Genomic DNA, 26,648 nt, shown 5'->3' with positions numbered 1-26,648 from the left:
ACGTGTGTGTTTTAAGGTGGAGGCTGCATTGAGTGTATGTGTTCAGGCCTTTTTTACAGACATGTTGCCTTATAGCAGGAAAAGCACAGGTGTCATTATTAACATTAATGAATGAAGGCTGTTACGTCCAGGTGTGCCAGTGAGGCCTTGTGACTAAACTAAATGAATTACTGTCACAATTAACATCATTAATTAACCCTGTGCTCCCATTGATGGCATGTCAAATGACCTGCTGGTTTTTTAAACTCACTGAACAGGAAACAAGACTTCTGATGTGATTTGCAAAAAGTCAGCAAGGTTGGACTTCAACAATTCACGTACTGCTGAGTCAGTTCGTCTAGTTTGCTTCACCACGCTGGTTAGTGCTGTTTCAGGGTTTATTGACCTGCTGAAGAAGCTGAGGAAGACCTGACCAACCAAATAATCGTAAACAAACAGACAACTTAATCAATTCCCACTTCGGAGGCACATTTTAGTACAAAGTTCAGTCTTCTAAAGCCTGTTTATGTTGAGGTACATTTTAAGATAAAGGCAGCTGCCACATAGTGTGTGTGACATATGTGAGCCAGACTGGCACATTTAACAGGAAATGAATATAGCTGACCATGACCTGTAGTCACAGGCTGCATGTATGTGACAAGCAGTCCAATCAAAAAGTGCTTTCCACCTCAATGTGGCTGAAGATGCAAAAACTATTCAGAATGACACAATAAAAAGCAAACATGAGAGAAGTATCAAATAATAGTATAACACATTACAATAAATGTATCTTTTAAAGGTACCCTTTGGAGTTTTTGACCACATGTAGGGTCATCGACGAGATACACAAAGAAATGTAGCAATGTGCCAATTTTATTTTAAAAAATAGGCTTTAAAAATGATTTATGAGGAAGGAAATGTTCAGATGCTCAAAGGAATCCATCTTTAATCTTATCACAGCCACTCTGAATTATCCTTTGACCTCCTGGAGGGTCTCAGCTCCCAGGTCTGGAACCACAGACCTACCAAAAAATCGCAGCTCAAACTGATGGGGATCATAGATGACGGTATTTATTTTACATGCTAAGCTAACAGTCGTTGCTGCTATGCTTGGAGCAGGAGCAGCAAGGTTGTAGCATGTTTGGGAGTTTCAGTGTGCAGAGGCGTTTTATTTCATGTTCTATGTTAATTTGTTACTATTATTTGTATTTATGATAATTTTATATGATGAGTCAAACATATTCTTCTAAATATGTCATACTTTCTACCTCAGAAAGTCGCACACCCCTTTTCCCATAATAATAATAATAACAATAATGATAATGATAAGAAGAAGAAGGAGAAAAGCTCATGGACAAGATAAATAATTGACATGAAAATCTCAAAATGTATACACAGTATTTACCCTGATATGGATATTACTATCATTATTTTATTTATTGATACTGTATTTCTGGCCATGGCCCCCCAGCACATCGGCCTCTATGCCGCCCCTGGCGGTGGGCTCTTTAAGAGAAGCGCGTCTCTGCATCTGCTGATCCGTCAGCAGGCGCGGTGCCGGGCCGCCGCCCTCCCCGCACACACCGCCGCTGCGCCTCGGAGGACCGACGCACAGCCGGCGAACTGAGGGACTCGCCGCGCGTTGATGCGCCTGGAAGCAGCCTGCGGATCGCGCGTGGATGCTCGATTCGTTATGGACGATCGATGATTGGAGCTAACATGCGCCGGGCCCGCTGTGCTCATTCTCCCGGGCTGTGCAGGTGTAAAAAGGTAACCAGACTGAGCCGCCACGCTTTATCTCCGGATCTCATCATGCATGTTTTATGTACAGTCATGACATTTTGTGGCGCTGTGGGACGGACGGCTGCTCGCGGTTCACGCCTGGAGTTGTAATCGTCGCTCTTCCCCCCTGTGGTGGTTTGGCCGGTTGGGCTGGTTTTGGTGCTAAAAGGAAACAGCAGTAGCAGTTTGACCAAGTAAGTGTGAGATAAACAGGACTGCAAGCTCTCACGTTACTGTGAGTGACGCTGAACACGATGCAGGAGTTTTCCGCGCATCATGTATGTGATGTTCACCCGAAATACGCACGAATTGTCCTGCAGCTGATGCAGCGGCTTTAATAAACCATTACATGTGTGTTTGCTGGCGGGGTGCAGCGCTGGAGCTCAGTATGTCCGGAGTGAGGGAGCCGAGCCTGGCCGAGCTGCCCATGGAGAGCTGGATGTCTCACCTGCCATGTGCTCTGTGGGACACTCCCCTGTACCACCTGGCCATCCCAGGTAAGCTGGTGCGGATGATGGAGCTGGTTGCTAGCTAGAGTGTTATCAGTGGAGATATGTGTGGTGTGTGAGTGGTTTCAGTCTGTTAACCCACAACACTTAATTAACTCTACAAACTATCCTAGCTGCTGTGCAGGGTGGCCAAGAGCTGCACCCTGCAGCTAAAGAAAACATGCAAATTCAGGAAAACATCCTCACCGGCTGACACAGATAAAACACACAGGAAAAACAAACTAGAGTAAGCCAGTTTACATCCATGTCTGTCCAGACTCATCTGCAGTGAAGAATATATTTAATATAAAGTATTAAATTTCTTTTTTGGCTACATGTTCAGTGAGAAACCTGCTGTCTTGACTTAGAGACTATTTTTTCCAGAGGAGCACAGAGGACTGATAGAGAGCTTCATCACACTGTGCAACAACAATCACCTGCAGATCAATATCAGCACTACCGATGAGCTTGTGGTGGACTACACTGCTTCAAATATGGATGCTGCTGCAAAGAGGCTACAAACTGTAAAACGTTGATGCTTCACACACGTGTTCAACCATGCACGACAGAAGAGCGCTTCACAATCAGCACAGTTTCAAGGTGGACGCCCAAGATTAGCGTCAGCAACTCAGTATCTGAGCAAAAACCGAAGCATGGTCACAGTCTGCCTTCTGTTCCTGAGTTATGTTTCTGAATGATGGCCAGAGTTCCTGCACAACATTATGATGTCACGGTGAAGCTGACCTTTGACCTTTTCGGATATGAAATGTCATCACTTCATCATTTTGTCCTCTGAGACATTTGTGTGAAATTTTGTCAGAACTGGCTCATGAATTATGGCCAAAAACGGGTTTTATTTGATGACACTGACCTCTAACCACCAAAATGTCATCAGTCATGGACGTATCTACAGACAGACAGACGGACAACCCGGCTGCATCCATCACAGCGGCCTAAAAACACAATCTACACTCACATAATTAAGGTGTTTTCTTCCTTTGCTTTTGTCCACTTTTACATGTGTTTTCTTCAGCTGCAGTGTGTTGAGCTCTCAGGGCCACCATAGCTGTAACATGAACCAGTCAAGTGTCTCATGGTGATTATGTTTATCATCTTTTCTCAGGCAGCCACAATGCAATAACCTACTGTCTGGATATGAATGACAGATCCCCCGTTGACCTTACTCAGCCAGACATGCTTCAAAAGCTGGACAAATACATGAAGCCCCTCATTCGACCCTTTGTGTACAAGTGGGCTATAACCCAGGTGATGAGCCAGAAATAGACACACCAGTTGTTGCTTATTGTCAACGAAGAAGCTCATAGTGAAATGTGCATCCCGTGTCTTGCAGGAGTACACCATAAAGCAGCAGCTGGACTGCGGGGTCAGATACTGTGACCTGAGAATCGCACACAGGCCCAATGACAGCTCCACTGATCTGTACTTCTACCACGGCGTGTACACCACGCTCACTGTGGAGGTGAAGTAATGGCACGCCGACACACAAGTCCACGAGGTTGTTGCCGCAGTGAGATTTACGCCCCTGTAACGGCCATTTGCAACGACAACAATAACCGTAAAGATCACCATAAAGAGCAAATACATCTTCACAGGAGTGAGACGCTAAATCACCCAGCCTTTGCTTCTTTAAGACTCAGATTGGTTATGCATGATTTGTAACGCTGAAATCAACATCAGGCCTGTCATTTAGGATGTTTTGAAAGGTTATTTTAATGGGAATACAGCGTTTTTATTTAGTAACCTGTCAGTTTTGCTAAACAGCAGCCAGCACAGGATAAAAAGAAATGCTGAAATATCCGTCAGACACAACATAAACTGCTGGTCATACCAGACCAGCTCAGCATATAGCAGGAAACACACAGTGTACTGAACTGAGCGAGGATGCAGTTTATTGCTTATGAATTTCCACATTCTGTTCGTAAGAGGAAGGAGAAGTTGTTTCTTCTTTTAAAGTTAGTCTCACTTGAAGCTCCTTCCTCAGATGTGCTGTAACTGGCGAATCTTTTGACAATATTCACGTGTAAACAGGAGCTGCAGACAGCGTTCGGTGTACGATCCGCTGCATTAGATGCTCCGGCGGTTTCCAGCTCAGGACTTAATCAGATTTTCCAGGTATTAAATGTGAAAGGTTTTGCCATTCTTGCACAGAAATGCAAAATTGATTATTAGATGCAGCGCGATTCTCTCTTGAAAGATGATTTTCAATTTTTGACATTAAGAATTTTGTGATACCGGGCTGTACGTTCCTTATGGCTGAACCATCAGATGATGAAACGTAAAGGACGTAAATATGATCGTCATGCTAACACTCTCAACTGGGCTGCTGCTTTAGTTGTGATGAGGATGACTGTAACTGAGCAGCTGCAGATGGATACGATCTGACGGACTACCCCTGGTTAAAAGCCCGTCCAGAAGCATTTTGGCTTCTATTAAGTTAAAGGTAAAACAGATGCAAGTTGTGCTTAACTAAAGTCAAATAATTTGGGAACACAACTAATATGTCAAACCATACTTCACGTTTGCACCCGGGGTTGGAGGAAAAACAGCTGGTTGTAGTTGCTGCCAGTGAATCGAATCTAGACATGAGGTGCGTAGAGATTCCCACCCCTCGCCTGTCTGGACTGTGTTGTTTTTATGGTACTCAACACGTCCACAAGCCAGATAATAAGATAAAAAGGCAGCTTGTGTGATGAATCTTCACTCGCCTCTGCTCCTGCAGAGTTACCAGCTGGTGAAAAATCTCATCTATCCAGAAGTGTTCGGGCAGGATGCTGCATCATGTCGTGTGAATGCCAAAGTCCATAACTGAACCTGCAGTGTTTCACGTGTGCTGGGAGCTTCTAGAATAAGGCTGTGAAGTGTGCATTAAGATGCTGAGTCCTGCTGAAGCAGACTAAACGGTACCTTGTGTTTTCCTGGCAGACCGTTCTAGTGGAGATCAGCGAGTGGCTGGATGCTCATCCCAAAGAGGTGGTCATCCTCTCCTTCAGCCACTTCCTCGGCCTGAGCCAGGAGCTCCACATGCTGCTGCTCACAACCATACGCAAAGTATTCACCTCCAAACTCTGCCCCAAGACGGTACAACTTCTCCTCCACGTTTGAATAAGGACTCACATAACAAGGCTTTACATGAAGTTTTTCTTACTGTCACTGAATTTTGTGAACAGACCAGAACAAGTCTGTGTAGCTCCTGCGTCCTGCTGCTGTAAATACACCGTTCACTCCTGTTTGACTGGGAACCAGGAGGAACCAGGAGGAACCAGTGGGCTCGGGGTTGACGGGGTAGTTGAATCAAAGTATCGAGAGCTGATGTGAAACCAGAACGTCTGGGTTCTGTTCCAGGTTTCAGGCCGCAGAGGTTACTCTCACTGAGTTTCTTTTCTGTGCTCACGAAGTAAACGTGTAACTTTTAGTTTCTTATAAGAACAGTGGTAGTTGATGCCAGTTTGTCGTAGATTATAGAAATGCTGGAGGAGAGCTTGCACTGTGTTACAGAATCATCATGACTTAACTAACACTGTGCTGGTTTTGGTCTTTTCATGAGTTTCTGTGACAGTAATCAAAATGCAGAATACCGTCAGCCTCGTCTAACTGACTGACTAAAGGAAGCTAAACCTGTTCTCCTGTCGATTTCAGGAGGTGTTGACTCTTCGGAACCTGTGGGCTTTAGGCTGCTCAGTCATTGTGTCCTATGAACACAATATAGCCAGCTGTCACAGCGAGCTGTGGCCTCATATTCCGTACTGGTGGGCCAACAAATGCAAAGCTGAGGCTCTTATCGAGGCTTTTGAACACAGGAAACAACACGGCAGACCAGGTAGTCTCATGTTGATCTGTATCACCAAACAGGTTGGAAAGAAAATTGATGCTTTATTACTTTTTAATTAACGCTGGTCTTCGATAATCACATTTCACGTGAGTGTTTTTGTGTTTCAGGAGGTTTCTTCGTCACAGGAATTAACCTGACCGAGGACCTGAAATACATCTGCACACACCCAACAGAGTCCCTCAAGGACTTGGTGATGTCCACGTATCCCACGCTGCTGAGCTGGGTCAAGGAGCAGACCCCCGGCTCCAAAGCCGGCTCTCTCAATATCATTGCCGGCGACTTTATCACAGAGAGCCAGTTTGTACCAACTGTTGTTACGCTGAATGAGAAACTACTGAAATGGTCCTCGTGACTTTTCACCAATTTGCATTATTCTACAAAAAATGTGAATCACAGCATGAACCACACGAGCTTGTTTCATTAAGAGTGACTGAAAAATACTCAAGTACTTGAACTATTCATCTACGTATAAATGCACTTATTGGAGGCAGTGACATGTACGTTTCAGGCTTAAAGCTGCTTGAAAACAGACTTTTTGCTATTTTGACCTGCGCTTGTTTGTTTACAGTCACTTCACTATTTATGCAATGTACTGTATCCGTTTCCACGAGTCAGCGAGGTGGCCGGTTTCATGTTACGGTGACCAAAGCAATAATAACACAACCAATCTCACCTTAATGTAGGCATTTTAGACGAGTAAGCACAAACCTTGTATTCAACGAGCACATACGAGTGTAAAGTAGGCCACAGACTTTTATAAGTATGACATGTGGGCAGCAAGTTTAAGAAGTAGCTAAACTGTATCACCTACAATACATGTATTTATCCGTAGCGAATGTAGAGAAGACATGAAACTTATGCAAACTGCATGGAAAACTTATTTGCATGGACCCAACCTTGACTGTTCTACTTATAATATAGCCTACTTTAGCCAATAGGTTCAGCCTTGATTTAAAATAATGCTGCACCGCCGTGCCTGTGGAGATGAGCTTTTACAATAAACATGGGCGTTTTTAAACAAATAATCACACTTTTATTCACTGATCATTCATTGGTTAACTGTTTGAGTCCTTTCTATTTGCCCCAGGGTCCTGTGTTCCCAGGATTAGGGTCGGGGTTTTGACCTGACCACAATAGGAGGGTTTATGCATGTTAACAGAATATTGGACTGAGAGCAGGACCCGAGGAACATAGATAAAACTCCCAAAATGTTTCCTTCCGAGATGCCTCAGCTGGAGTTGCACAGTCTCTGCTCACCAAGGCATCTGTTTCATTTACACAAAAGAAGTGAGCACGTCTGTGGTGCTTTCAGGCCCTAAAGGGCCACAGCGGGGAAAAAGCTTTTGTGTTCCCCTGCAGTATGCGTTCCTTTTCAATGCTTTCGTGTTTCCTCACAATAGTTTCTATTACATCATCTGTCTGAAACTATGCTGTTCTGGGACCTAGTCAGTCCAAGCATTTCCATCATAGCAGCCGACAAGATGATAAACAGGCAAATCATTCATGTAAAGCTCATTATTCAGATGAATTCATTGTAGAAGGTTGTTTATTGTAACATTGAGATAATGGCTTCTACTGTTAGCCTGGGGTATAAAACTATTTACACTGTAAGCAAAATTTGTAATAGTGGTAATTGTCGTTAAATTATGCATTTAGTATTTGAGACTGGGGTGTGTCACTGGGATAATTCCCAGACTTTTCATATGTTAAAGTAAATTGCCCAATTTTTAAAAATCCAAGTTTAAAATATGTATTTGCGTTTTAAAACTAAAAAGATTCTAAAATTTTCTAATTTACAATTCTGTTTCCTTTATTATGTGTTTAGTAGTAATAGTCGTGGATTACATTTATGTAGCGCTTTACCATGATACTGTGATGTATCATGGTAAAGCGATGTGTACCACCCACATGGGTGGCTTTTAAAATGGAATAAAAAGATAAGATTTTATTTACTCATGTGTCTTCCAATCATAGTCATATTTTAACTTTTACTGTTCAAATTTAATGATCTCTTCCATTTAAAGAGGCTCAGTTAAATGTTAGGATGTGTGAACAGTGTAATACCTGCAAATTAAATGAAGTCTAACCCACAGAGCTGCACAAGGAGCTCTGATTGGCCAACTTATGTGTTTGGCGGGAGTCTGGCCAATCAGAGCTCCCACTCTAGCTATCTGTAGTATCAGTTTGACTATTTTATTGCATTTTACTGGCATTAAATTAGCAATAAAAATCCAAAAATAACTCTTTAAATCTATTCCAAAAAAATAAAATTAAAAGTTTTGTTTATTTCATCTGCTACATATTTCCTGTCATATTTTATCACATCATCGGTTGCCCAAAGATCAATTTAAACATTGATTCTATAATTAAAGCCAATGTGCCACCGTAAAACATGAACAAGGTCTGACCCACAGAGTCACAAAGTACAAAGTTCAAACAAATTCTCTCACCAGCATTTATTTTGAAAGGTATCATTTAAAGTATCACTAATTATAAAGACTCACTGAAAAGTCTAGAAATGTTCCAGTAGCACTGTCCAGCCCCCATGTGTCCCCAGTACTACATCCAAACAGTTACAGTTAAAGATCTCAGATGTGGTTTTGAATGTACAGGATTATGTTTTTTATTCATACCGCTCTTATTTAATCAGGGACTTTGCTTTGTTCTGCTTCCTTGTTTTTTCCTTCTTCTTGGCGGCGGCTGCTTCTTTGTGAGATGGGTGAATCACATGATGAGGACGGTGTAAGAAAGGTTGTGTTTGCTTGTGTGATGGAGGGATGTGCAAATAAATTTGACATCAGCACTTTGTCATGACTCATTTTCTCCTTGAAATTTAAAACATGATAAAATACATTCATCATTTCATGTGAGCTGCAGCTACAAATATCACCTTTAAAAAAATATGAACCTAAAAAACATCTTTTAAAGAAGCAACATTACATTTTCACGTAAATAAAATCACATTAAAACAGCAGAAAGAGAGAGATCATATGTAAGTGTACATATTGTTACGTCGGGTCAATATCGCATAAAGCATAATTTCCTTTTCTGTGATTTAATTATTCTATCACATCCTTTTTATGGTTCAGTTTGCATTAAATATAAATAGAATATCAGATAATAATACCATAAGTAAAAATAAAGATCATCTCTATAACAAGAGAAGAAGTAAAAAAAAAAAAGTAAACAGAAAAAGCATAATACAATACCTTGCCAAACCTCAACATTTCCACCATTAACAGCTTTTAACCTTATTAACACACATTTTTATCAGACCACATCTTTGTGGAGCAGTTGTGTTTTCTTCCAGTGACATAAAATACATCTTACAGCTTTACTGATGATGCCCATACATTTGTTTATCATTTCATTTAGCTTCAAAATGAAAAATAAACGTTGACTGCAAATATATTGTACACGCCTAATAGTTTAGAAAAGTGTTGTGGTTTTACAAGCCATTGCTGTGTTTTCTGCACGGAAACCTGAATCTTTGAGTTTTCTGCATGATGTGCTCAACTTCCGGTTTGATGTTCACTCCGCCCACTTCCAAACGTCATGGCAACGAAGCCGGAAGTGTTTCGATGAAGGAGTGTGTACGCTAAGTCTATGTGTAAATAATGTTTTCACACATAACATATTACATATTACATTACAGAAATATAAGTGGCCCCGTTTTCCCGCAGACTCATTAAACAGCGGAACTCCCGCATTAGCTGAAGTGCTGCACTTGAGGCGCAGTGTAACGTAACATTACCGGTTATTCAACAGCACAGAAGAACCAGGAACTTCAGAGTATCATCTCCCTCCTACTCCTCCTCCTCCTCCTTTGTCGAGTAGTTTATGGTCGATCATTTAAAGGAATTGGATAAAGGAAGAGGACAGGTTCGATCACATGATGACGAGCCTGAACACGGCTCTCAGATCGGGTTTTAGCGAGACTCCTGCAGGTCTGTGACTGACTGTCCGACATGGATCTCAGCTGCCAGGACTGGATGTCAGCTTTACCCGAGGAGCTGTGGGACACCCCTCTGACAAACCTGGCCATCCCTGGTATATCTCAAACTTTCAACACTTTTGCTACTGCTGTAGTAATTTACAAGGGCAGAATATTATTCCTATAAAGACCACAATGCAGCAAACATAGACATTCAGGTCATTTATTATTCCAGCCTTTATTGTGAATGTGAATATTGCTGTTTTTCTTCTATGGCAAGAAACTGAATATCTTTGCGTTTTGGACGGTTTATGTTGACTGTGCATGTCTTCTTCTTTTATTTTTATTTGACTTCTTGTGCCTCCTGCATCTGCTTGTTTTCTGATCACCTGTGTTAGTTTACTTAATTAGTTGGTAAAGATGTATTTACAAGAATAAAAGAATAATGAAAGTTATTTTTTTATGTTTTTGGTATTAAAAACCACTTTTCCCATTTTCAGAGTCGGTACGAGGAACTTTAAATGTGTCTATTCTCACTCGTTAATCCAGGGAGCCATGATGCTATGAGTTACTGCCTGGACATAAACTCCCCCTTGATCCCGTCTGAATCGGACCTTTTCAGGCTCCTGGATGGACTTTTCTACTGCTTTACGCGACCTGTTATTTTTAGATGGGCTACAACACAGGTATGTAGTGTATACATGTGTAAAGTATAGCAGCAGCCAGTCAAGGTGTGTTTTTAATGGTGTGAGGACCCCTATCGGACTAAAAAGGTACTGCTGTGCTGTTGTTGAACTCAGCGTCCCAGAAGTCAGTTAGGCAGCCAAACAGGATGGTCTGGAGGCCCAGTGAGATGGTTTTTTTTTTTTTTTTTTGTGGTTTGTAGTTTTTTTCCCACTTAAAAAAACTACAAACCCAACTGCCTAACTGCAGCTGGAAACAGGCCTGATGAGTGAACCAAAACAGAGAAGTTTCTGGGACAGAAAACCAAAATAATAAGCTAAAAGATACTGAAACGCTCTGCAGATCTGAGGGAACTACAGAGTCAGGTGATAATTCTCTTAGGGTTTATCACAACTGACCCCTTTCACACACACACACACGGTGGTTTGATCCATTGTCACTGTAAAAATATTGATTATAGCAGCTTTAAGTGATTGTGACATTTTGATGATTCACCACATTAAAAGTGAAGGGAAGAGTCACTTAAGCACAAGTGTACTGAATAAATGTGGCTTAAATGATTTTCCTACCAAGAGGTAGCATTTTTTTATATGCAGTCTCCAGACGTGTCTCATGGAATTATGGTTGTAAAGTTTTATTCTCCATTTTATTTTTCATTAACTTTCCATCCCTGGTTTATGCTTTTTTTTTTTTTTTTGCATTTTATGTGATGTCTTTGAGCTGCTTTTCTTGTATGACAGGTGCTACACAAAAAGAGTTTATTATCATTATTAAAAGTGTTTTTGCTCATGTTTTCTGAATCGCTCTTCCTCGCAGGACAAAAGCATCGAGGAGCAGCTTTCGATGGGGATTCGGTTCTTCGATCTCCGCGTTGCGCACAAACCCAAGGACTCCTCCAGCGACCTGTACTTCACGCACGTCATCTACACACATCTAACGGTTTTGGTGAGTATAATCATGTTAAGTTAAACATCCAGTTTGGGCTTTTCCAGTGTGTTCATAGTAAATGTTCTTCCTCTACAGGAAACACTGGTGTCAGTTGCCGCCTGGCTGGAGTCTCACCCAAAGGAGGTTGTCATCCTTGCTTGCAGCCATTTTGAGGGAATTAATGACAAACTCCATCAAGCGTTCATTTTCTCCCTGAAGAAGCTGTTTGGCTCGAAGCTGTGCCCCCAGAAGGTTAGTTTTCTCCTCGTGCAGCTGATTTACGGTTTGAAAGCAGCTCAGTGCCTCACACAAGCCAACCTTCCCCTCCACAGGAATCAGCCCTGACCTTGCGGAGTCTGTGGGCATCTGGTTACCAGGTCATCCTGTCCTATGATTCCCAGATGGCGGTGAGACATCAGGAGCTGTGGCCCGCCATCCCCTACTGGTGGGCCAACCAGCGCACAGCACAGGGAGTGATCAACTTCCTGGACTGGAACAAAGACCTGGGACGTCCAGGTGGGTTTTGTGACTTTGGCTCACGTGTCTTTTCTGTCACTCTCTTGCTTTTTCATGAACATACTAAGCTGTCTGTTTTTTTCCCAGACGGCTTCTTCGTCTCCGGCCTGAACCTGACAGCCGACAGGTATTACATCACCGAGAACCCGAAGCAATCCCTGCGGACGCTGACCTTCAGTAACTGGGAGTGTTTGAGGAAATGGCTGCAGGAGCAGAAACCTGGATCAGACCCCGACAGCTTGAATATCATCGCAGGAGACTTTGTGGGTCCACTTCCACTCTGCTCTCTGGTCATTGCACTGAACCAAAAACTTCTACAGAAGAACGGCGTCTGATAAAAAAACATTATTAACTGTGATTTTATTCCTCAGGAACTGATCCCAAAGCAGCTACAACATACCTCATCTCCTCTCTTTTTTGAATATATTTGCACCTTTGCCTTCATTTATTATAACTGAAAGAAATGTTTTGAAAAAAATCTGTATTTTCCAGCAAAAAAATCTGTATAGTCTAAAGCTGTAATTTGCATTTTATATGCACTGTATGTTTACAAGCAGAAACATCATTCTTTTACTAAATGAGATTTTCAAATATTTTAATATTCTGTACAATACATACACTGTTAGTGGTACAGTTTGCATGGAGCAGTCATTTCTTCAGAGCTGCAGCAGGATCGCTCTTCTTCCTACTCTGCTATCTGCCTGCAAACAGTTTCTTGTAGCGTCCATAAGCGGCGGCGCTGATGATGACCTTGACGACGGCCGAGCCTTCGTCCGCATTCACCCGCACGTCCTGGACTGTGGCCTCCTTGTACAGCCAACTGTGGATGAAGGTGCACGTTTACTTTGGATGGTCTCTTATTCTAAGCTTAAAAACGCAGTGAGGAAAAACAGCTCTCACCTTAACTGCGGAGTGCTGAGGTCAACTTCGAGGTCTAAAATGTGTTTTCCCGTCGAGTTCACGATCTGTTCTTCCACTGCGTTCTTCAGCTCATCCAGGCCTCGCTCTTCCAGGGCAGATATGGGCAGCACGTGGGGCTCTGTGAACTGATAGCTGATAGGAACAACAGGAAATAATTTGAATTGTTTTTCTTCTAAAGACTAAACCAAGATCTGGCTCAACCCCCATTCACATAAAGGTCAATAAAATGATGCCACTCATAATGATACACATTACCCAGCATCCTGGGAAATCAATCACTATGTCTGATCTGGTTTTGAGGAGTTAAATGTGGCATTTTATCACCTTAATTCAGTTGCGTTTGTCAAATTTTGTGTTTTGTTAATGCAAGGTTGCACTGAGACATTCCACCAATCATACAGTTCATCTTCTACATCCTTAAAGCTGCTCAACAGATGCCTACATTTCCATTTTTTCCCCTCAATGATCATCTTGGGTCTTATTTTTATTCTAAATGGAATTTAAAAGATCTCTGAAAGTCTTCAAATCGATGTTGAACACATGTCGTTTTCTCTTACTGGTCAACGAGGTCGATTTTGTTGTGGACTTCTATCATGGAGCTCATCAGCCTGTCGGGGATTTGCAGGTTCTTGAGGACATTCAGAACGTTCACCTTCTGATTCACCGTCTCTGGATGACTGATGTCTCTGACGTGAACCAGCAGATCCTGGAGGGTCCAGAGAGACGAGCACAGAGTCAGCAACTCTACTCAAACAGTGACTGAAACGCCGCCTGCGTTTCACAACAAACAGCCGTTATATCTGGTACATACTGAGTGTTTAATATCTTCCAGGGTGGCAGAGAAGGAGTCAATGAGCTGGTGAGGCAGCTGGGACAGGAAGCCGATGGTGTCCACGTACAGAACTGTCATGTGACTTGGTAACTGGCCGGCGTGGACGGTGACATCCAGGGTGGCGAAAAGTTGGTTCCTGGGTTGAAGACCGCCGTCACCGGTCAGTGCTTTGATCAGAGTCGTTTTTCCTGGACAAACAGAAAAGTATGTCAGCATTGTGAAACTGAAACCCTAAATGTTTAGTATCAAACCAGTGAACCAGTGCCGTTTCCAGTCTCACCACAGTTGGTATAACCCAGCACAGAGACGATGGGGAACTCCCTGTGTTTGCGCTGAGATCGCAGCAGGTGCCTCTTTTTCCGCAGTTTTTCCAGCGCTGAGCGAATCTTCATCTCCCGCTCCTTCAGCAGTCTCTGCTGGACCTCCAGCAGGGTCTCACCTGTAACGACCAATCAGAAAGCTGAAGCTGCTTTCTGACAGGCCAGCTCATTGACGCACCCATCACTCAGGTGTTTGACGTTACCTGAACCTCCGATGTACCTCGATCCTCCACCCTGCTGGTCCAGGTGGGCGATTTCATTTTTCAGACGAGATCTGCGGCCATCGGATGAGGACGTTTTATAATCCAAGTGGGTAATAACAAAAACATCATTTAGCTCAAACTGGGGGGAAAACATGTGATGGGATGTTTTGAGGGGGCAAAATTACCTCAACAAGGGGATCTCTGCCAGAGAGATCTGTAACTTAGCCTCTTTAGTTCTGGCGTTGCAACGAAAGATGTGGAGGACCACTGAGTATCTGTCAAAGACTTTAACCCCCCAGGCTTCCTCCAGCTCCCTCTGTATGGATGACAAAATGGCCGTCGGTGCATGAAACCTTTCCCTGCGCAGCCAGAAAGCGATTTTCAGGTGAGCTCACCTCGGACAAAGGAGACAGACGCTCGACGTTCACAAACACAGCAGTGATTCCTGCCGTTTTCCTGATTTTCTCTGAAGGGGACAGAAAGCACAGATGAGGAGACACTCGCCGCCTCCATGCACAGATTCACAGGCGGACGCAGGACGGCTCGCACCTGTAAGAGACTGGAAGTTGCCTTTGCCAAATATCCTCTTCTTCTCTGGTGTCTTGGTGGAGAGGATGATCTTGTCCACCACTCTCCAGTTGTCCAGCGTGTTGACGAGCCCCACGGCCTCGGCCATCATCAGCTCAGCTGCAGAGAAAGCAGCAGGAGTGAGAGATCACCCAGTTAATACGTCTACAGCTGCTTTTATCTGGTCCTGACGCGCAAACATACATAGCTTTATGTCCGTGGTCATAGCAAAGGTCCGTCTTTGTGAAACTTTAAGGTTTCTTGTAACTGAATAATCACAATTGTGGCAAAAAAAAAGTGCTTGCAGTTTACATGATTATAAGCAATACCATACTATTGTTTCAGTGTTTATATGTGCTTAATATGTGTAATGTCCTTGTGTAGGCCTATATTTGGTAACTACACTGTATTTTACATGATTTACGGATGTGTTATATATAAAATATCTCTTCTGATCTCTTTTGCAATTATCCTTATGCCTCTGCATTATTTTAGCTGCTTGACTGTAACCAGTCCACCCATTTTTACCAGTTTAAATATGTTTAAAACAGATGGGAATCAGCTGTTGGCAGATGATCACTCTCTGGCAGGACACCTTGTCTTGTTACCGGTGGTCAGGTGCTGCTTCCTGCTTCCCCACTTCACGTCAGGGTGAACGATGAACACCCTGTGCTGACCCTCTGCGATGCCTGCAGGAAGCTGAAACAGCTCCTCCACCTCGCTGTCGTCAATGAAATCTTCATCCTCCTCCTCCTCCTCCTCATCTTCGGTAAATCCGCCGCCGAAGTCATCCGTGTTCCTCAGCCTCCGCGCAGAGAGTGCAAACGGCCTGCTCTGCAGGGGGGAGGCGGCCCTGGCTGCAGCTGCACGGTGGGGAGTGCGGAGGAGTGTGCGGGTCGTCGGAGCTGCTCTCGGACAGGGTCGCTGCAGGAGCGGCAGCCATGACTGAATCCTCCTCAGGGGTGTCATGTTTCCTCCAGAAGCTCCGCGGCTGCCGTCATCGGGACTGCGTTCAGATCTCAGACAGTAGGAGCTAACTTACACTGATTCACGCCGTTCACCGGTGACATTTTCTTCTTCGCGCTTGCTGAGGGGTCACAAGGCAGCCCGGGGAGCGCACACTGCCACCTGCTGTAGCGAGAAGTAGCCTGTTGTTGATGCTCTGCCTGAACTTCTTTCACACTTCATAGATATAGCTTAAGGCAGAGTTTTCTGTTTATGCTGTAATAGACAGCATGTTAGCTTCCTGATGTCGTGTTTGACCTTGAGTATTTTCGCCCAGAGTTTAGTCTTGCAGGCAACGTTTCCTCCCAGGCTGTGTATAAAACCACAGCCTGTTCTACCAACCAAGCTGTTTAAAGCGGTTTCAGTGGTTGAATATATGGATTTAACGATGGTTAAGGCTTGTGTCTGTTAGGTAAATCCACTTGAGTGACACTTTTTTTTACCTAACTTGCGAGGATGAAGCTGCCTGGAGAAAGAAAAACAGGGATAGTTAAGTTCTCTTCCGGTTTACGTCATTTCCTTTGTCAGCATTTTCTTTACATCTTTATTGAAAATCAACAAACCGTAAATCAAAACAATTTAGCAGATGGATCATTAAATTTCCTCTGATACGAACGAAAAAACAAAATAAAATAACAACACAAAATGTTTTGTTTTCACCATCGTCTCACCGGTTCTGCCCCCTGGTGGACTACTGAGTCAATGCACCTTTAACTTCAGCGTCCGTTTATTTATGATTATCTTAGCATTGTGTCCTTACGGCATTTCCTTAGTTTAATACTTTTTATTTAATTTCAGCTTCACTCTTTTTGTAATGAAGCTCCAGCAGCGATATAAAAGCCAAAAGCTCCTCCAGGTGTTTGATAAATTTATGACCAATGCTTGAATTATATATGATGATTTATATATAAATCAAGATGATTTTATATTTTCTGTATTAATGTATGAAGATATAAGTAGAGAGGGACATACAGATTTTTTTGAAATTACCATACTGTTGAAAACAGATTGCTAATTTGAGGTAAGAAGCAAAATAAATAAATAGTAAGAAAATAACAAACTTTACCAAAAGTTAAAGTAAAAAAAAAGAAGAAGAAGAAAGAAATAGACATAGAAATGTGTAAAAGTAGGAATACAGTTTCAGGAAGTCAAGTTTGATTACAATTAATAGTTTTAATAAAGAAGTTCAATCGTTTTTAAATAGTTTTGTAAAATCTGTGTAAATAATATCTAGCCAGCAAAACATTGCTGTATCAACCTTCTCGTCTTGCATGAAACGTTCAAAACAATTTATTACTATAGTGGAAAATTGAGATTTTGTATTTCGAGCACAACAATCTTACAATCCAAGTGCTGATTGTTAAAAGCAAACACACAAACAGACAAACAGACAAAAAACAATAATCTGCAGCTGTATGAATGTGTTCTGTAGGATTAAACACCTTCTTTAATCAATATCAGTTTACACCCGGTGTCTGGTGCTGTCCTCAACGCAGCCTGTGGGTGTGTGACCTGGAAACGGGTCAAACTGGTCGGACCACCCTCCGTAATGTGGCTCCTAACAGGATGTACGCTGGTGGAAACTGAGAGGTCTGCTTTTTGATGAATTGCCGTATAGGACTCAATATCTGTTAAATAATTTAAAAGATAGAAGAGCAGAGAGAGGGGGAGCGCAGGTATGGCACAACAAGCCGCAACATGACTGACCGTGACTTCCCTGAGTGAGGAAAGGTGTGCGTACGACCTGAGCGGTGAAAGGGGGCGAGCAGCAGACCAGGAGCAGAGTTAGAGGGCTTGTACATTAGCAATGGGCTCATCTTTGTTCTCCAGCGTAAAGAGGATCGTATTTTTGGATCGTTTGTGCGTCTTGGGTGCGCAAAAGTGTCCGCAGCGGGCGATGCCGGTGGCGCTGTGGCGCACAGGACTGCTGCTCTGCTTCCTCACTTTCTGCTCCTGTTCGGGTGAGATGACTCTGTCGGATCATACATGTCACACACTGAGATAACTTTCTCCTCTGACGCTCACTAATCTGATGGTTTCACTTCTTCCTCTACAGACGAGGAGTGCGTCCTCGGCGTAGTCGGACGGCCGGTCTCGCTGCCCTGCTTCTACCCTAAACTAATTGGCTTGGTGAATTTTTCCATTGAGTGGAGGAGAGACGATGAAGTGGTGCTCAGGTCAGTGTGGAGGAACAGTGAGAATGTGGAGAGGCTGAGCGCCAACAGCGCCGAGATCCCGGTTGACGCCGCACAGACGGGAAACTTCTCTCTGGAGCTGCCCGCAGTCGATCCGAAGGAGCACAATATGAGTTACAGTCTGGTCCTGGTTTCAGGAGGAGAGCCAAGTGCTGCGCTGTGCACGGCGTGCCTCAGGATAGCAGGTCAGTGTCAGACACACAGGAAGTAATGAGGAGAGTGTTTCACGGAGCTAACCCCTCTCTGTGGGGGCTGTTTGCAGCCCGTTTCAGCCCCCCGCAGCTGCAGAGGGAGGAGGCGGCGCAGGGCGAGGAGACGGCCTTCTTCTGTCACTCCAGCGGCGGGTTTCCTGAACCTGCAGTTCACTGGCTCATCAACAACACGGAGAGGCCCCCCGAAGGCTCCGTGAGGACCCTGGCAGCATCACTCCCAGACTCCCGTCTGTACAACATCACAAGCCACCTGACGGTCAACATTTCCAGGGACGCCATCGTGTCGTGCACCATAGAAAACCAGCCCATGAACGAGACCCTGACGTCCACAAGCTGTAAGTGATCAGAGATTCACCTGTCGATTATCTTCTCGATTAATCGATTAGTTGTTTGGCCTTTAAAATGTCAGAAAATGGTGAAAGACATTGATCAGTGTTTCCCAAATCCCCAAAGATATTCAGCTTTCTGTCACAGAGGAGTGAAGAAACCAGCAAGTATCCTAGTTTATTAATTATAAGTCTAATATTTGACAACTAATCGATTAATCGTTGTAGCTCAATCATTCAGTCATTCGGCCTCACACACTCCAGTGGGTCACCAGCCGCTCACTCTTCTCTGGTTCTTGTCGGTGTTGAGATGGAGCGAAGGGCAGACCGGTGGTGAGCAGGGCATCGGAGGCCATGTGGATCTTCAGCACGGCTCTGTGCGCGGTGGTCGGGGTCATGGTGGTGGTGGGGGTCGCCTACCAGGTTCACCTGGACCGGATAAGCAAGAGGAAGAAGCGCGAGTACCAGCACCAGGGAAACAGAGGTGAGCATCTGCTGCAGGAGGCACATCATCACAGCAGGCCTGAAACTTATACACCCTGTGGGGTCTGGAAGCTTCATGGGCACCAAAATGCTGAATCCCATAACGTAAATCTCTAAATTTCAGAGTGAAGACCTGGGTTAAGTTTAGGATTAGTGGTATAATGATTAATCTGTAGGTCCATTAATCAGGTTGATTCAACAACAAATGCCTGACAACCATTTTTTTTGTGCTGGCTGCAGCTGTGTGCACCGACAGTATTTATCTTTTTAAGTTTACAGATTTTCATTCTCTCTCAGAAGCACAGAGACGTTTCTGTCTGCTGCTTCAGGTGCGCTGAAACGTTTGTTCATGAGGGTTTTTTACAGTTTAGTTTGATTACCTGAGGGTGTTTATGCAGCTGATACTTATTTTTTTAATTGAGTGCACTGCAGACAGAGTGCAGACTTAAGCAAACAGAGACAATAACATTAGTGTTAAATTAATGTTTATTAAGTTCAGCGGTCGTGCCTCATTTGTTAATATTATATTCTGTTTTTCATCATGATGCAAAATAAAAACATGTCACATCAGCCGTCGGCCGCTCTGCTCTCCTAACATCAGTCAACCGCTGCGGTTTGGGTTGGTTTAGGTCTGCAGGAAATGAGTGTAACTCTATGTAATGTCCCCACAAGAGATGGAAACGTGACATCAAACGTGTGTTCCTGCCTGGTTGGCTTGCAGGTTTGTGAACTTGTGGCAGCTCATCACAGGTTGTGGCCTCAGTGTGGACGTGAACAGTTCAACCATGTTGTTGTTTTACTCTAATCTTAGAGGCCTGAAGAAAATATCCACGACTTCACAAGAAAGAAATGAGAAAATACTTTAAAAAATTTACATTATGTTAATGTAACTGTGGTGACCCTTCAAAGTGTTTGGGGTCCCTGGAGGGGCCTTGAACCCCAGGTTGGAAACTAGTGCCTTATAGTTTGAACTGGTGGACTGGAGAAATGTTTCTCATCCTTAAATCTGCTTTAGAGGGAATCTTAATGAAGCTCATTTAGTCTTTTCCTAATGTGGAATTTAATGTCACATTATCTGAAAACACAATCTGAACAAACAACCCATAAGAGGAAATAATGATGTTCAGCATATAACCGTTCCCATCAGGGTGTGGATCAGGTTTGTGTAGAACTAGATCTCTGCCACGTGGGGGGGGCCACGAGCCAATCAGAGCAGTCCTCCTGAATGATTTTATTGACCTGTTGATCACATGGCTGGTGTCAAACATTCAGCGACACTAATTTAAGTCTCGTGTGTAAATATGCTTTTGTCTTTTGCTCCCACTGACGTGAATGTTTGCCTTTGTCAGGATACAAATGGAGAAACCGGTACAGGGAGGAGACGGAGGCGATGAAGCCGGAGCCCAAAGAGACCGACGTGTGAAGACACCAGGAGACGAGTTCTCAACAGAGCACTGACCTGTAAATATGAATGTCGTGGAGGGGCTTTAAACAGACACTGTAACATATCACCACTTCCTGTTCTGCTGTGTTTACCGGACCTCCTGCTCCTCGCAGCGAGGAGTCGCTTCAAGCTTTCATAAAGACGCTCAGACTCATTCACGGAGACGTTTTATTTCAGCTTTTTCCAGAGCTGTCGACGTTTTTCCATCAGGACAGAAAACGTGTCGACGATTTGAGTATTTCCTACATTTCAAAATCTAGTGAGACAATCAGTGCAATCTGTCATGAGCCACAAAAGAGAAAGAGCTCAAAAATATAGATATTTTTTTAAATGGAGCATTTGGTCAAGAAAAATTCCAGTAATCTGAAACTGATTGAGATCAGATAAACTTAATGAAAGGGTTTAAACTGTCACATTAGAGAAGCTCTAACCAGAAAATGTTTACTTTTACATGAAAAATGATGTACTGCAAACAATTAACTGCTTACCACAATTTCCCTCTGATCAACTTTTGATTAACTGCTCACTTGAGGAGCAGAAATGACACAGAACAAACCACAGCTCCATCCTGAGGAAGCCACCCGCGCCAAACACGCTGCCGTCGGCGAATTAACGACCATCCAAACCGCATCTCCACAATTAAGACAATCACGTCTCGTGCTTCTCGGGAGGGAAGACGACTCTGATGCGGCAGAGATGTTGGCGTCTGTTCCTTCGCTCCTTCTCTCGCTCAGCTCGATCCCTCCTGCACAGACGCCACCGTGTAGAGGTCGCCCCGACGCTGGGCCGTGATCGGGATCTGCTGCCGGATGTCGGCTAAGTACTGCAGGTCTGGGAACAGATCACAGAGGATGGATGCAGAGAGGCACACAGACACACCTGTACAAAGACTCTCTGTGGAATCAGATTCAGTCTGAAACGCCTGGATTCCGCAGAAACAAGCACTCACCGATGTCGGCGTAAATAACGGCCTCCTCTGGTCCGGCCTTTGAGATGACGTCTCCCCTGCAAACACAGACTGCAGCGATCACAAATCTGCAACAACACACTCAGACTGACACCAGAAGACACAGCTGGTCCTTACTGGATAACAAAAGCTTTCGATATGACCCCGACACCCGTCATCAGTACATTTACTTTACTTGAGTACTTACTTAGTACCATTTTATGCTACTTGTACTTCTACTCCACTACTTTTACTTGACATCTTTTCTGTGTAAAGCACTCACTTGGTGCATGTGATTTCTTTCTTGTAAACCACTTTGAGATGCAATTCCTGTATGAAATGTGTTGGACAAATAAAGTTTATTACTGTATAATGACAGGCATGCTCATTTATTAAATCTGATGCACTGTTATAGATTGAACTCATCAGCAGTGCATATAAAGCAGTTAAACTTCAATTTGATAATATGATAATGAATCTAACAGAATGAGAGAGAACGATGTCGCTTTCACAGGAGACTTTTTTTCTCATAATATGTTTGCGTTTTGACTGAAGTGAAGTTTTTAATGCAGGACTTTGACTTGTAATGGAGTATTTTTACCTCGTTAAAAGCAACCCCCCTCAGACTCTGCCTGCCCTCTCACAGCCTCCCTTTCTGTCTCCTCTTCACGTATGGACGCTCACATGCACCCCTCCCCTGTCCTCTTCACCTGTCGTGCACTTTCTTGCCACCACCGGCTTGTTGTTGCTCTGCTTGCGCTTCCCTTTCATTCAACAGTCACACTATGAGCCGGTCAGAGGATACAACCGGCAACGCGAGCTTACTGTACCATGGGCTAACAACCGTGCTGTGACCCCAGGCGACGTATGAAGCAGTTTCATCTCTGGCGGGAGACGCTGTGGCCACGTACACCTGGTTATCGAGCGCCCTGCGGAGGAGACGATAATCACATCAATGCCATGGACGTCATGGTGAAGGATGGATGAAGTTCTGAGCATCACGTTGTCTCATGGGTGACATGAATTAACAGCTGTGTAAGATATTTGGTTCACTTTAATAAACATTTTTCAGAAGTTGTTTTTGGGACTCTGACCTCCCCCTCTGGAGGAGCTCCCAGTGGGCCGGACCGGTCGTCATGTTGAAGGCTCCAGGGTAGACGAGCAGCTGACAACCTGAGGACAGCAGGACAAGCTGATCAACTGTCCTGCACCACAATAAAAACCCCACGCGAACAACCAGCCGCTTACCTTTCCTGCTGTAGAGCTGCGCCAGCTCTGCAAACCTCATGTCGTAGCATATCCCCACACCCACTTTACAGAACGCTGCGGGGGGAATTACAGAGGAGACGCGTCACAACGATGCTCGTCCAACCGCAGGGAAGAAGACGGGAGTCGGAGACGTCACTTACGTGTTTCAAACACTGACAAACTGTTGCCTGGACTCAGCGTCTCAGACTCCTGGAAGCGGATTTTTCCTGGAACGTCGATGTCAAAGAGGTGAATCTTGAAGGAGGAAACATTGAAAGATGAGTGAATGTCTGTGAGGTCATTAAATACAACCCTGATTCCAAAGAAATTAGGACTCTGTGTAAAACATAAATTAAAACAGAATTCCTCATTTACAAACAACCTGTGTTCACTGACAACAGTTTGCTGAAGTGTTCCTGAGCTCATGTATTAATCTCCTTTACACAATCATAGGTTCAAAAAGTGTTGAACCTCGCTCCATCCTCGCTGTGAACCACTGAGCCTTTCCAGGATGCTCCCTTCATACCCAATCATGATGCTATCACCTGTTACCAATCAACCTGTTTACCTGTGGAATGTTCCAAACAGGTGTTGTTGGAGCGTTCCACATCTTTACCAGTCTTTAGTTGCTCCTGTCCCAATTTGTTTAAAACATGTTGCTGCATTAAATTTAGAATAAGCAGATATTTACAAAAATCAATGAAGCTGATGAGGAAAAACATTAAATATATTGTCTTTGTGTTGTTTTCAGTTGAGTTTATGTAGATAGATAGATAGATAGATATACTTTATTTATCCCAAGCTGGGAAATTGCAGTGCAGCAGCAGCATTACACACAGTGAAATAAGTGAAAATAAGACTATAAAGAACAAACTATACATAATAAAAATATAAAAATAGCGAGCAGTAAAAAGATTATATACATAACAAAATAATAAAATAGCCAAATAGTAAACAGTAGTAAAAAGTATTGCACAAAAGGAATATCAAATGCAAATGAATATCAAAATAAGAATATCAAAAGCAAATGGCAGTGAAAATAAAGTGTACCGTGACTGTAAGAACAAACTATATATAATAAAATATTGAAATAGCAAGCAGTAAAAAATTATATACATCAGTAAAAAATGTATATATGTATATATGTCAAAAAGGATCAGCAAGTTGTCACATTCTGTTTTATTTATGTTTTAAACAGCGTCGCAGCTTGTTGGAATCGGGGCTGCAGATTCTTGTATTTGATGCAAACGTACCTTCCTGTGTTTAAGGATCAGTTCTCCATCAGGCCCAAACACTGTACAGCTGTTATACAACTTCCCACCGTCCTCTTCGGGGATGGATCCTGGTGAACAAAAAGTCACATGATCACACTTTTTGTATGATTTTTTACTGTTCAACCAATAGCAACAAGCCTTGTTGCCTTAAAGCTCAGCACGCTGCGACCTTCCTGCGTGTGTCAGTGATGCTTCACCCCCTTCTGTGTTCATTCCTCCACTATTTATTTCCAGCTCCATCTACTGAGTAACTTTCCATAGTTTTAAAGCTGTTACTGCCAGTTGAGATAAATCATTTATTAACTCTGCTGCTGTTTACACGACTGCCCGGCTCTTGATTCGGCTCTCATTAACTGAAGAACACAACCTTTGTTTTGTCAAGATAATGAGCTTATAAACCTATGATCACAGGAAAATGACTTTATCTCAAGAAAACAACAAAGACTTGATCTTGACATAACAGAATAAAAGAAATAATGGCAGTTACGTTCACTCCTGTACTCTCCTCTGGTCTTCAGTCTGTTCTTGTCTTTAGAGCTATTTGACATATCAAGTATCTTCAGAAACAAACTGATTTTCATACACAAAGCTGAAACACTTCTAACATCACCACATAATACTGTTTTGTAAATCTACCCTGGAGGTTTCCAAGGTTCAGCACAGAGTAGGATTATCAGTAGGATTATCATCACGATTAACTTTCAAATGTAAATTTTCAGTGTGGGAAACTGCTTCCAGTCCTGTATGGACCGTGGTGTGAACATCAGTGCAGCCAGAGGTGCTTTCCTACCTCCCACTAGGTACACCTTGTTCTCTTTCGCCGCCTCGGACAGCACCTGTGTGGACTCTCCTGGGATCCTCTCAGCGTACGAAGAGAAGAAACTGGTTCCATAAGGAGAATTGAAGCACTCCTGCATCAAGGACAGGTGACAGAGACTCTGCTGGTTGACCTCTTCAGACACCGGTGATCATATCATCTTGAACCATTTCTGGCATTTCATAGAGCAAGCAACTAATCGATTAATCAACAATGAAAACAGGAGTTTGATGCATTTACTCTTCACGTGCATCGAGCTGAACACACAGCAACACGCCATAATCTGACCCCTGACAACCAGTATGGTCAATACTTCAACCATCTGCAGGAGAGAGAGAGAGAGACCATGCAGGGTCAAAAGGTCTCTCCTCTACTACCCCCACACTAGAGACCCTCCTCCTCCTCACCGGCAGCAGCACCACCTTGCTGCCCTGTCCCGCCGCCTCCTGCACCAGCCGCCGGGCTCTGCTCAGGTTGTCCGCCTTGACGCTCGTCACCTGCAGCTGGACCACAGCGAGACGGAACTCTGACCAGACAAGAGAGCTCTGATTTAACTTAATAACGGTGCAGTGTTAACACTTGGAGGAGGCTCTTGTAGACTGCGCTCCTCATTAATTATCTATAAGTATAATGTATGTGCATGTTAGTCTGCTGCAACCTCAGTAAAACAAGCAGAGAAGTTTGTACTTACTGGACATCGCTTTCGTCACAGCGGACATGTATGCAGATCAGTCCTGCTCGGTGTCAGAGTGCAGACAGAGCATGTGATTCCGGGTGGGTGCTCGACTTTCAAAATAAGAGTCTGTGTTTAGTCTGCAGTCCTGACGCCGGCAGTGTTGACACAGACATGCATGTCAACAATGGGATTTGAGAATAAGGAAAATAATCCGGCGCCTCGCCCCGGGCTGTCTCAAGACCTTTAACTCACACCCAGGACACACAGTGAAATATAAAATCAGCACCGGGTCAACACTTGCTTTAATATATCCGAGCAACAAGGATCGGGTTGGCTGGTTCCTACATTAAGTGAATCAGATAACCTGAATTAAAGTGAAATGTTGTTAACATCTCGGCTCTATTTAAATAAAAACACAACAGTGCACTTAAATTCAGCACTTACGGTATTTCTGTATGACTTGAAGGTTATGTTAACAGCACTGTTTTTGAGAGACGCTACTGGCAAGAGAGACAGTTGGTATGAGAGGGTGATAACAGATGGGAGAGATGGTATAAATACTGTCAATAAGGACAAGTTAGCTTCTTTAAATTAAAGAAATTTTAATTTAAATTAAATTTGATGAGATACTTGCACAAATTACTACTACTACTGCTCCTAGTACTACTGCTCCTACTTCTTCTTCTTCTTCTTCTTCTTCTTCTGTAATTGGCCGTTTGACTGAGCGGCTTGCCACTCAGTGTTACAGCCAGTATTCTACATACCGCCACCCGCTGTACCGGAGGAGAATTTAGCAAACGCATCAACGTGTAAAATAAAGCGGAAGAATAAAGGAGGTCCAGTAAAACAACACGCAAGGTTACAAAACAACTATAATTCAAACTGATGGTGGTAAAGTCACTGCACGGCACGTTGCTGGAGCTTATGGAAAGGTCCAAAACTTTTAATGTGAAGTTTAGAGGCGAAGTTACGTCATCGGGGGGTGGGTGTTTCTCTGCCAATCCAGTATCAGTACAAGT

The 26,648-nt window shown here is 43.5% G+C and overlaps 5 protein-coding genes across 5 annotated transcripts; 3 read left to right on the top strand and 2 right to left on the bottom strand.

Annotated features, from left to right (window-relative positions):
* Positions 1-1,548: 1,548 nt before the first annotated feature.
* plcxd1 (phosphatidylinositol-specific phospholipase C, X domain containing 1) lies at positions 1,549-8,902 on the top strand. The gene is made up of 7 exons (XM_041935069.1): positions 1,549-1,955; positions 2,136-2,258; positions 3,373-3,515; positions 3,601-3,729; positions 5,193-5,348; positions 5,907-6,087; positions 6,207-8,902. Exons 2-7 carry the CDS (start codon positions 2,150-2,152, stop codon positions 6,449-6,451), a joined length of 963 nt encoding a protein of 320 aa, XP_041791003.1. The 5' UTR covers positions 1,549-1,955; positions 2,136-2,149; the 3' UTR covers positions 6,452-8,902.
* Positions 8,903-9,914: 1,012 nt separating this feature from the next.
* On the top strand, positions 9,915-12,791 carry si:dkey-66a8.7 (PI-PLC X domain-containing protein 1). The gene is made up of 6 exons (XM_041934738.1): positions 9,915-10,149; positions 10,583-10,719; positions 11,534-11,662; positions 11,741-11,896; positions 11,977-12,160; positions 12,248-12,791. The coding sequence occupies exons 1-6, from the start codon at positions 10,068-10,070 to the stop codon at positions 12,493-12,495; spliced, it is 936 nt and encodes a 311-aa protein (XP_041790672.1). The 5' UTR covers positions 9,915-10,067; the 3' UTR covers positions 12,496-12,791.
* On the bottom strand, positions 12,535-16,481 carry gtpbp6 (GTP binding protein 6 (putative)). The gene is made up of 10 exons (XM_041934736.1): positions 15,612-16,481; positions 14,986-15,123; positions 14,832-14,902; positions 14,622-14,752; positions 14,437-14,507; positions 14,194-14,352; positions 13,893-14,101; positions 13,639-13,787; positions 13,061-13,213; positions 12,535-12,980 (listed from the first exon to the last, which is right to left on the bottom strand). The coding sequence occupies exons 1-10, from the start codon at positions 15,970-15,972 to the stop codon at positions 12,854-12,856; spliced, it is 1,569 nt and encodes a 522-aa protein (XP_041790670.1). The 5' UTR covers positions 15,973-16,481; the 3' UTR covers positions 12,535-12,853.
* On the top strand, positions 15,854-21,990 carry LOC121605018 (ICOS ligand-like). Its single transcript, XM_041934737.1, has 5 exons — positions 15,854-17,969; positions 18,065-18,388; positions 18,466-18,750; positions 19,052-19,225; positions 20,574-21,990. The coding sequence occupies exons 1-5, from the start codon at positions 17,816-17,818 to the stop codon at positions 20,645-20,647; spliced, it is 1,011 nt and encodes a 336-aa protein (XP_041790671.1). The 5' UTR covers positions 15,854-17,815; the 3' UTR covers positions 20,648-21,990.
* On the bottom strand, positions 20,584-25,870 carry nit2 (nitrilase family, member 2). The gene is made up of 10 exons (XM_041934739.1): positions 25,645-25,870; positions 25,361-25,479; positions 24,927-25,047; positions 24,116-24,204; positions 23,024-23,117; positions 22,863-22,937; positions 22,709-22,787; positions 22,445-22,543; positions 21,618-21,673; positions 20,584-21,499 (listed from the first exon to the last, which is right to left on the bottom strand). The coding sequence occupies exons 1-10, from the start codon at positions 25,670-25,672 to the stop codon at positions 21,399-21,401; spliced, it is 861 nt and encodes a 286-aa protein (XP_041790673.1). The 5' UTR covers positions 25,673-25,870; the 3' UTR covers positions 20,584-21,398.
* Positions 25,871-26,648: the final 778 nt, after the last annotated feature.

This window comes from Chelmon rostratus, chromosome 4 (assembly GCF_017976325.1).
Source record: "Chelmon rostratus isolate fCheRos1 chromosome 4, fCheRos1.pri, whole genome shotgun sequence".
Classification (NCBI taxonomy): domain Eukaryota; kingdom Metazoa; phylum Chordata; class Actinopteri; order Chaetodontiformes; family Chaetodontidae; genus Chelmon; species Chelmon rostratus.
The sequence above is the reverse complement of the archived record's forward strand: the minus strand, read 5'-3'. Positions and strand labels throughout refer to the sequence as shown.

Excerpts from the sequence above, each read along its gene's own strand:
- plcxd1 (XM_041935069.1), top strand. The coding sequence starts at position 2,150 with ATGTCCGGAGTGAGGGAGCCGAGCCTGGCCGAGCTGCCCATGGAGAGC. Across the intron at positions 3,516-3,600 it reads ACAAGTGGGCTATAACCCAG|GAGTACACCATAAAGCAGCA; the intron begins GTGATGAGCCAG and ends CGTGTCTTGCAG. Across the intron at positions 5,349-5,906 it reads CCAAACTCTGCCCCAAGACG|GAGGTGTTGACTCTTCGGAA; the intron begins GTACAACTTCTC and ends TGTCGATTTCAG.
- LOC121605018 (XM_041934737.1), top strand. The coding sequence starts at position 17,816 with ATGGGCTCATCTTTGTTCTCCAGCGTAAAGAGGATCGTATTTTTGGAT. Across the intron at positions 18,751-19,051 it reads GACCCTGACGTCCACAAGCT|ATGGAGCGAAGGGCAGACCG; the intron begins GTAAGTGATCAG and ends GTCGGTGTTGAG. Across the intron at positions 19,226-20,573 it reads CCAGCACCAGGGAAACAGAG|GATACAAATGGAGAAACCGG; the intron begins GTGAGCATCTGC and ends TGCCTTTGTCAG.
- nit2 (XM_041934739.1), bottom strand. The coding sequence starts at position 25,672 with ATGTCCGCTGTGACGAAAGCGATGTCCA. Across the intron at positions 22,788-22,862 it reads GCAGCTCTACAGCAGGAAAG|GTTGTCAGCTGCTCGTCTAC; the intron begins GTAAGCGGCTGG and ends TGCTGTCCTCAG. Across the intron at positions 22,544-22,708 it reads GAGCTCCTCCAGAGGGGGAG|GGCGCTCGATAACCAGGTGT; the intron begins GTCAGAGTCCCA and ends TCTCCTCCGCAG.
- si:dkey-66a8.7 (XM_041934738.1), top strand. The coding sequence starts at position 10,068 with ATGGATCTCAGCTGCCAGGACTGGATGTCAGCTTTACCCGAGGAGCTG. Across the intron at positions 10,150-10,582 it reads GACAAACCTGGCCATCCCTG|GGAGCCATGATGCTATGAGT; the intron begins GTATATCTCAAA and ends TCGTTAATCCAG. Across the intron at positions 11,663-11,740 it reads ACACACATCTAACGGTTTTG|GAAACACTGGTGTCAGTTGC; the intron begins GTGAGTATAATC and ends CTTCCTCTACAG.
- gtpbp6 (XM_041934736.1), bottom strand. The coding sequence starts at position 15,972 with ATGACACCCCTGAGGAGGATTCAGTCATGGCTGCCGCTCCTGCAGCGA. Across the intron at positions 13,788-13,892 it reads TGGAAGATATTAAACACTCA|GATCTGCTGGTTCACGTCAG; the intron begins GTATGTACCAGA and ends TGGACCCTCCAG. Across the intron at positions 13,214-13,638 it reads AAAATCGACCTCGTTGACCA|CTATCAGTTCACAGAGCCCC; the intron begins GTAAGAGAAAAC and ends TGTTCCTATCAG.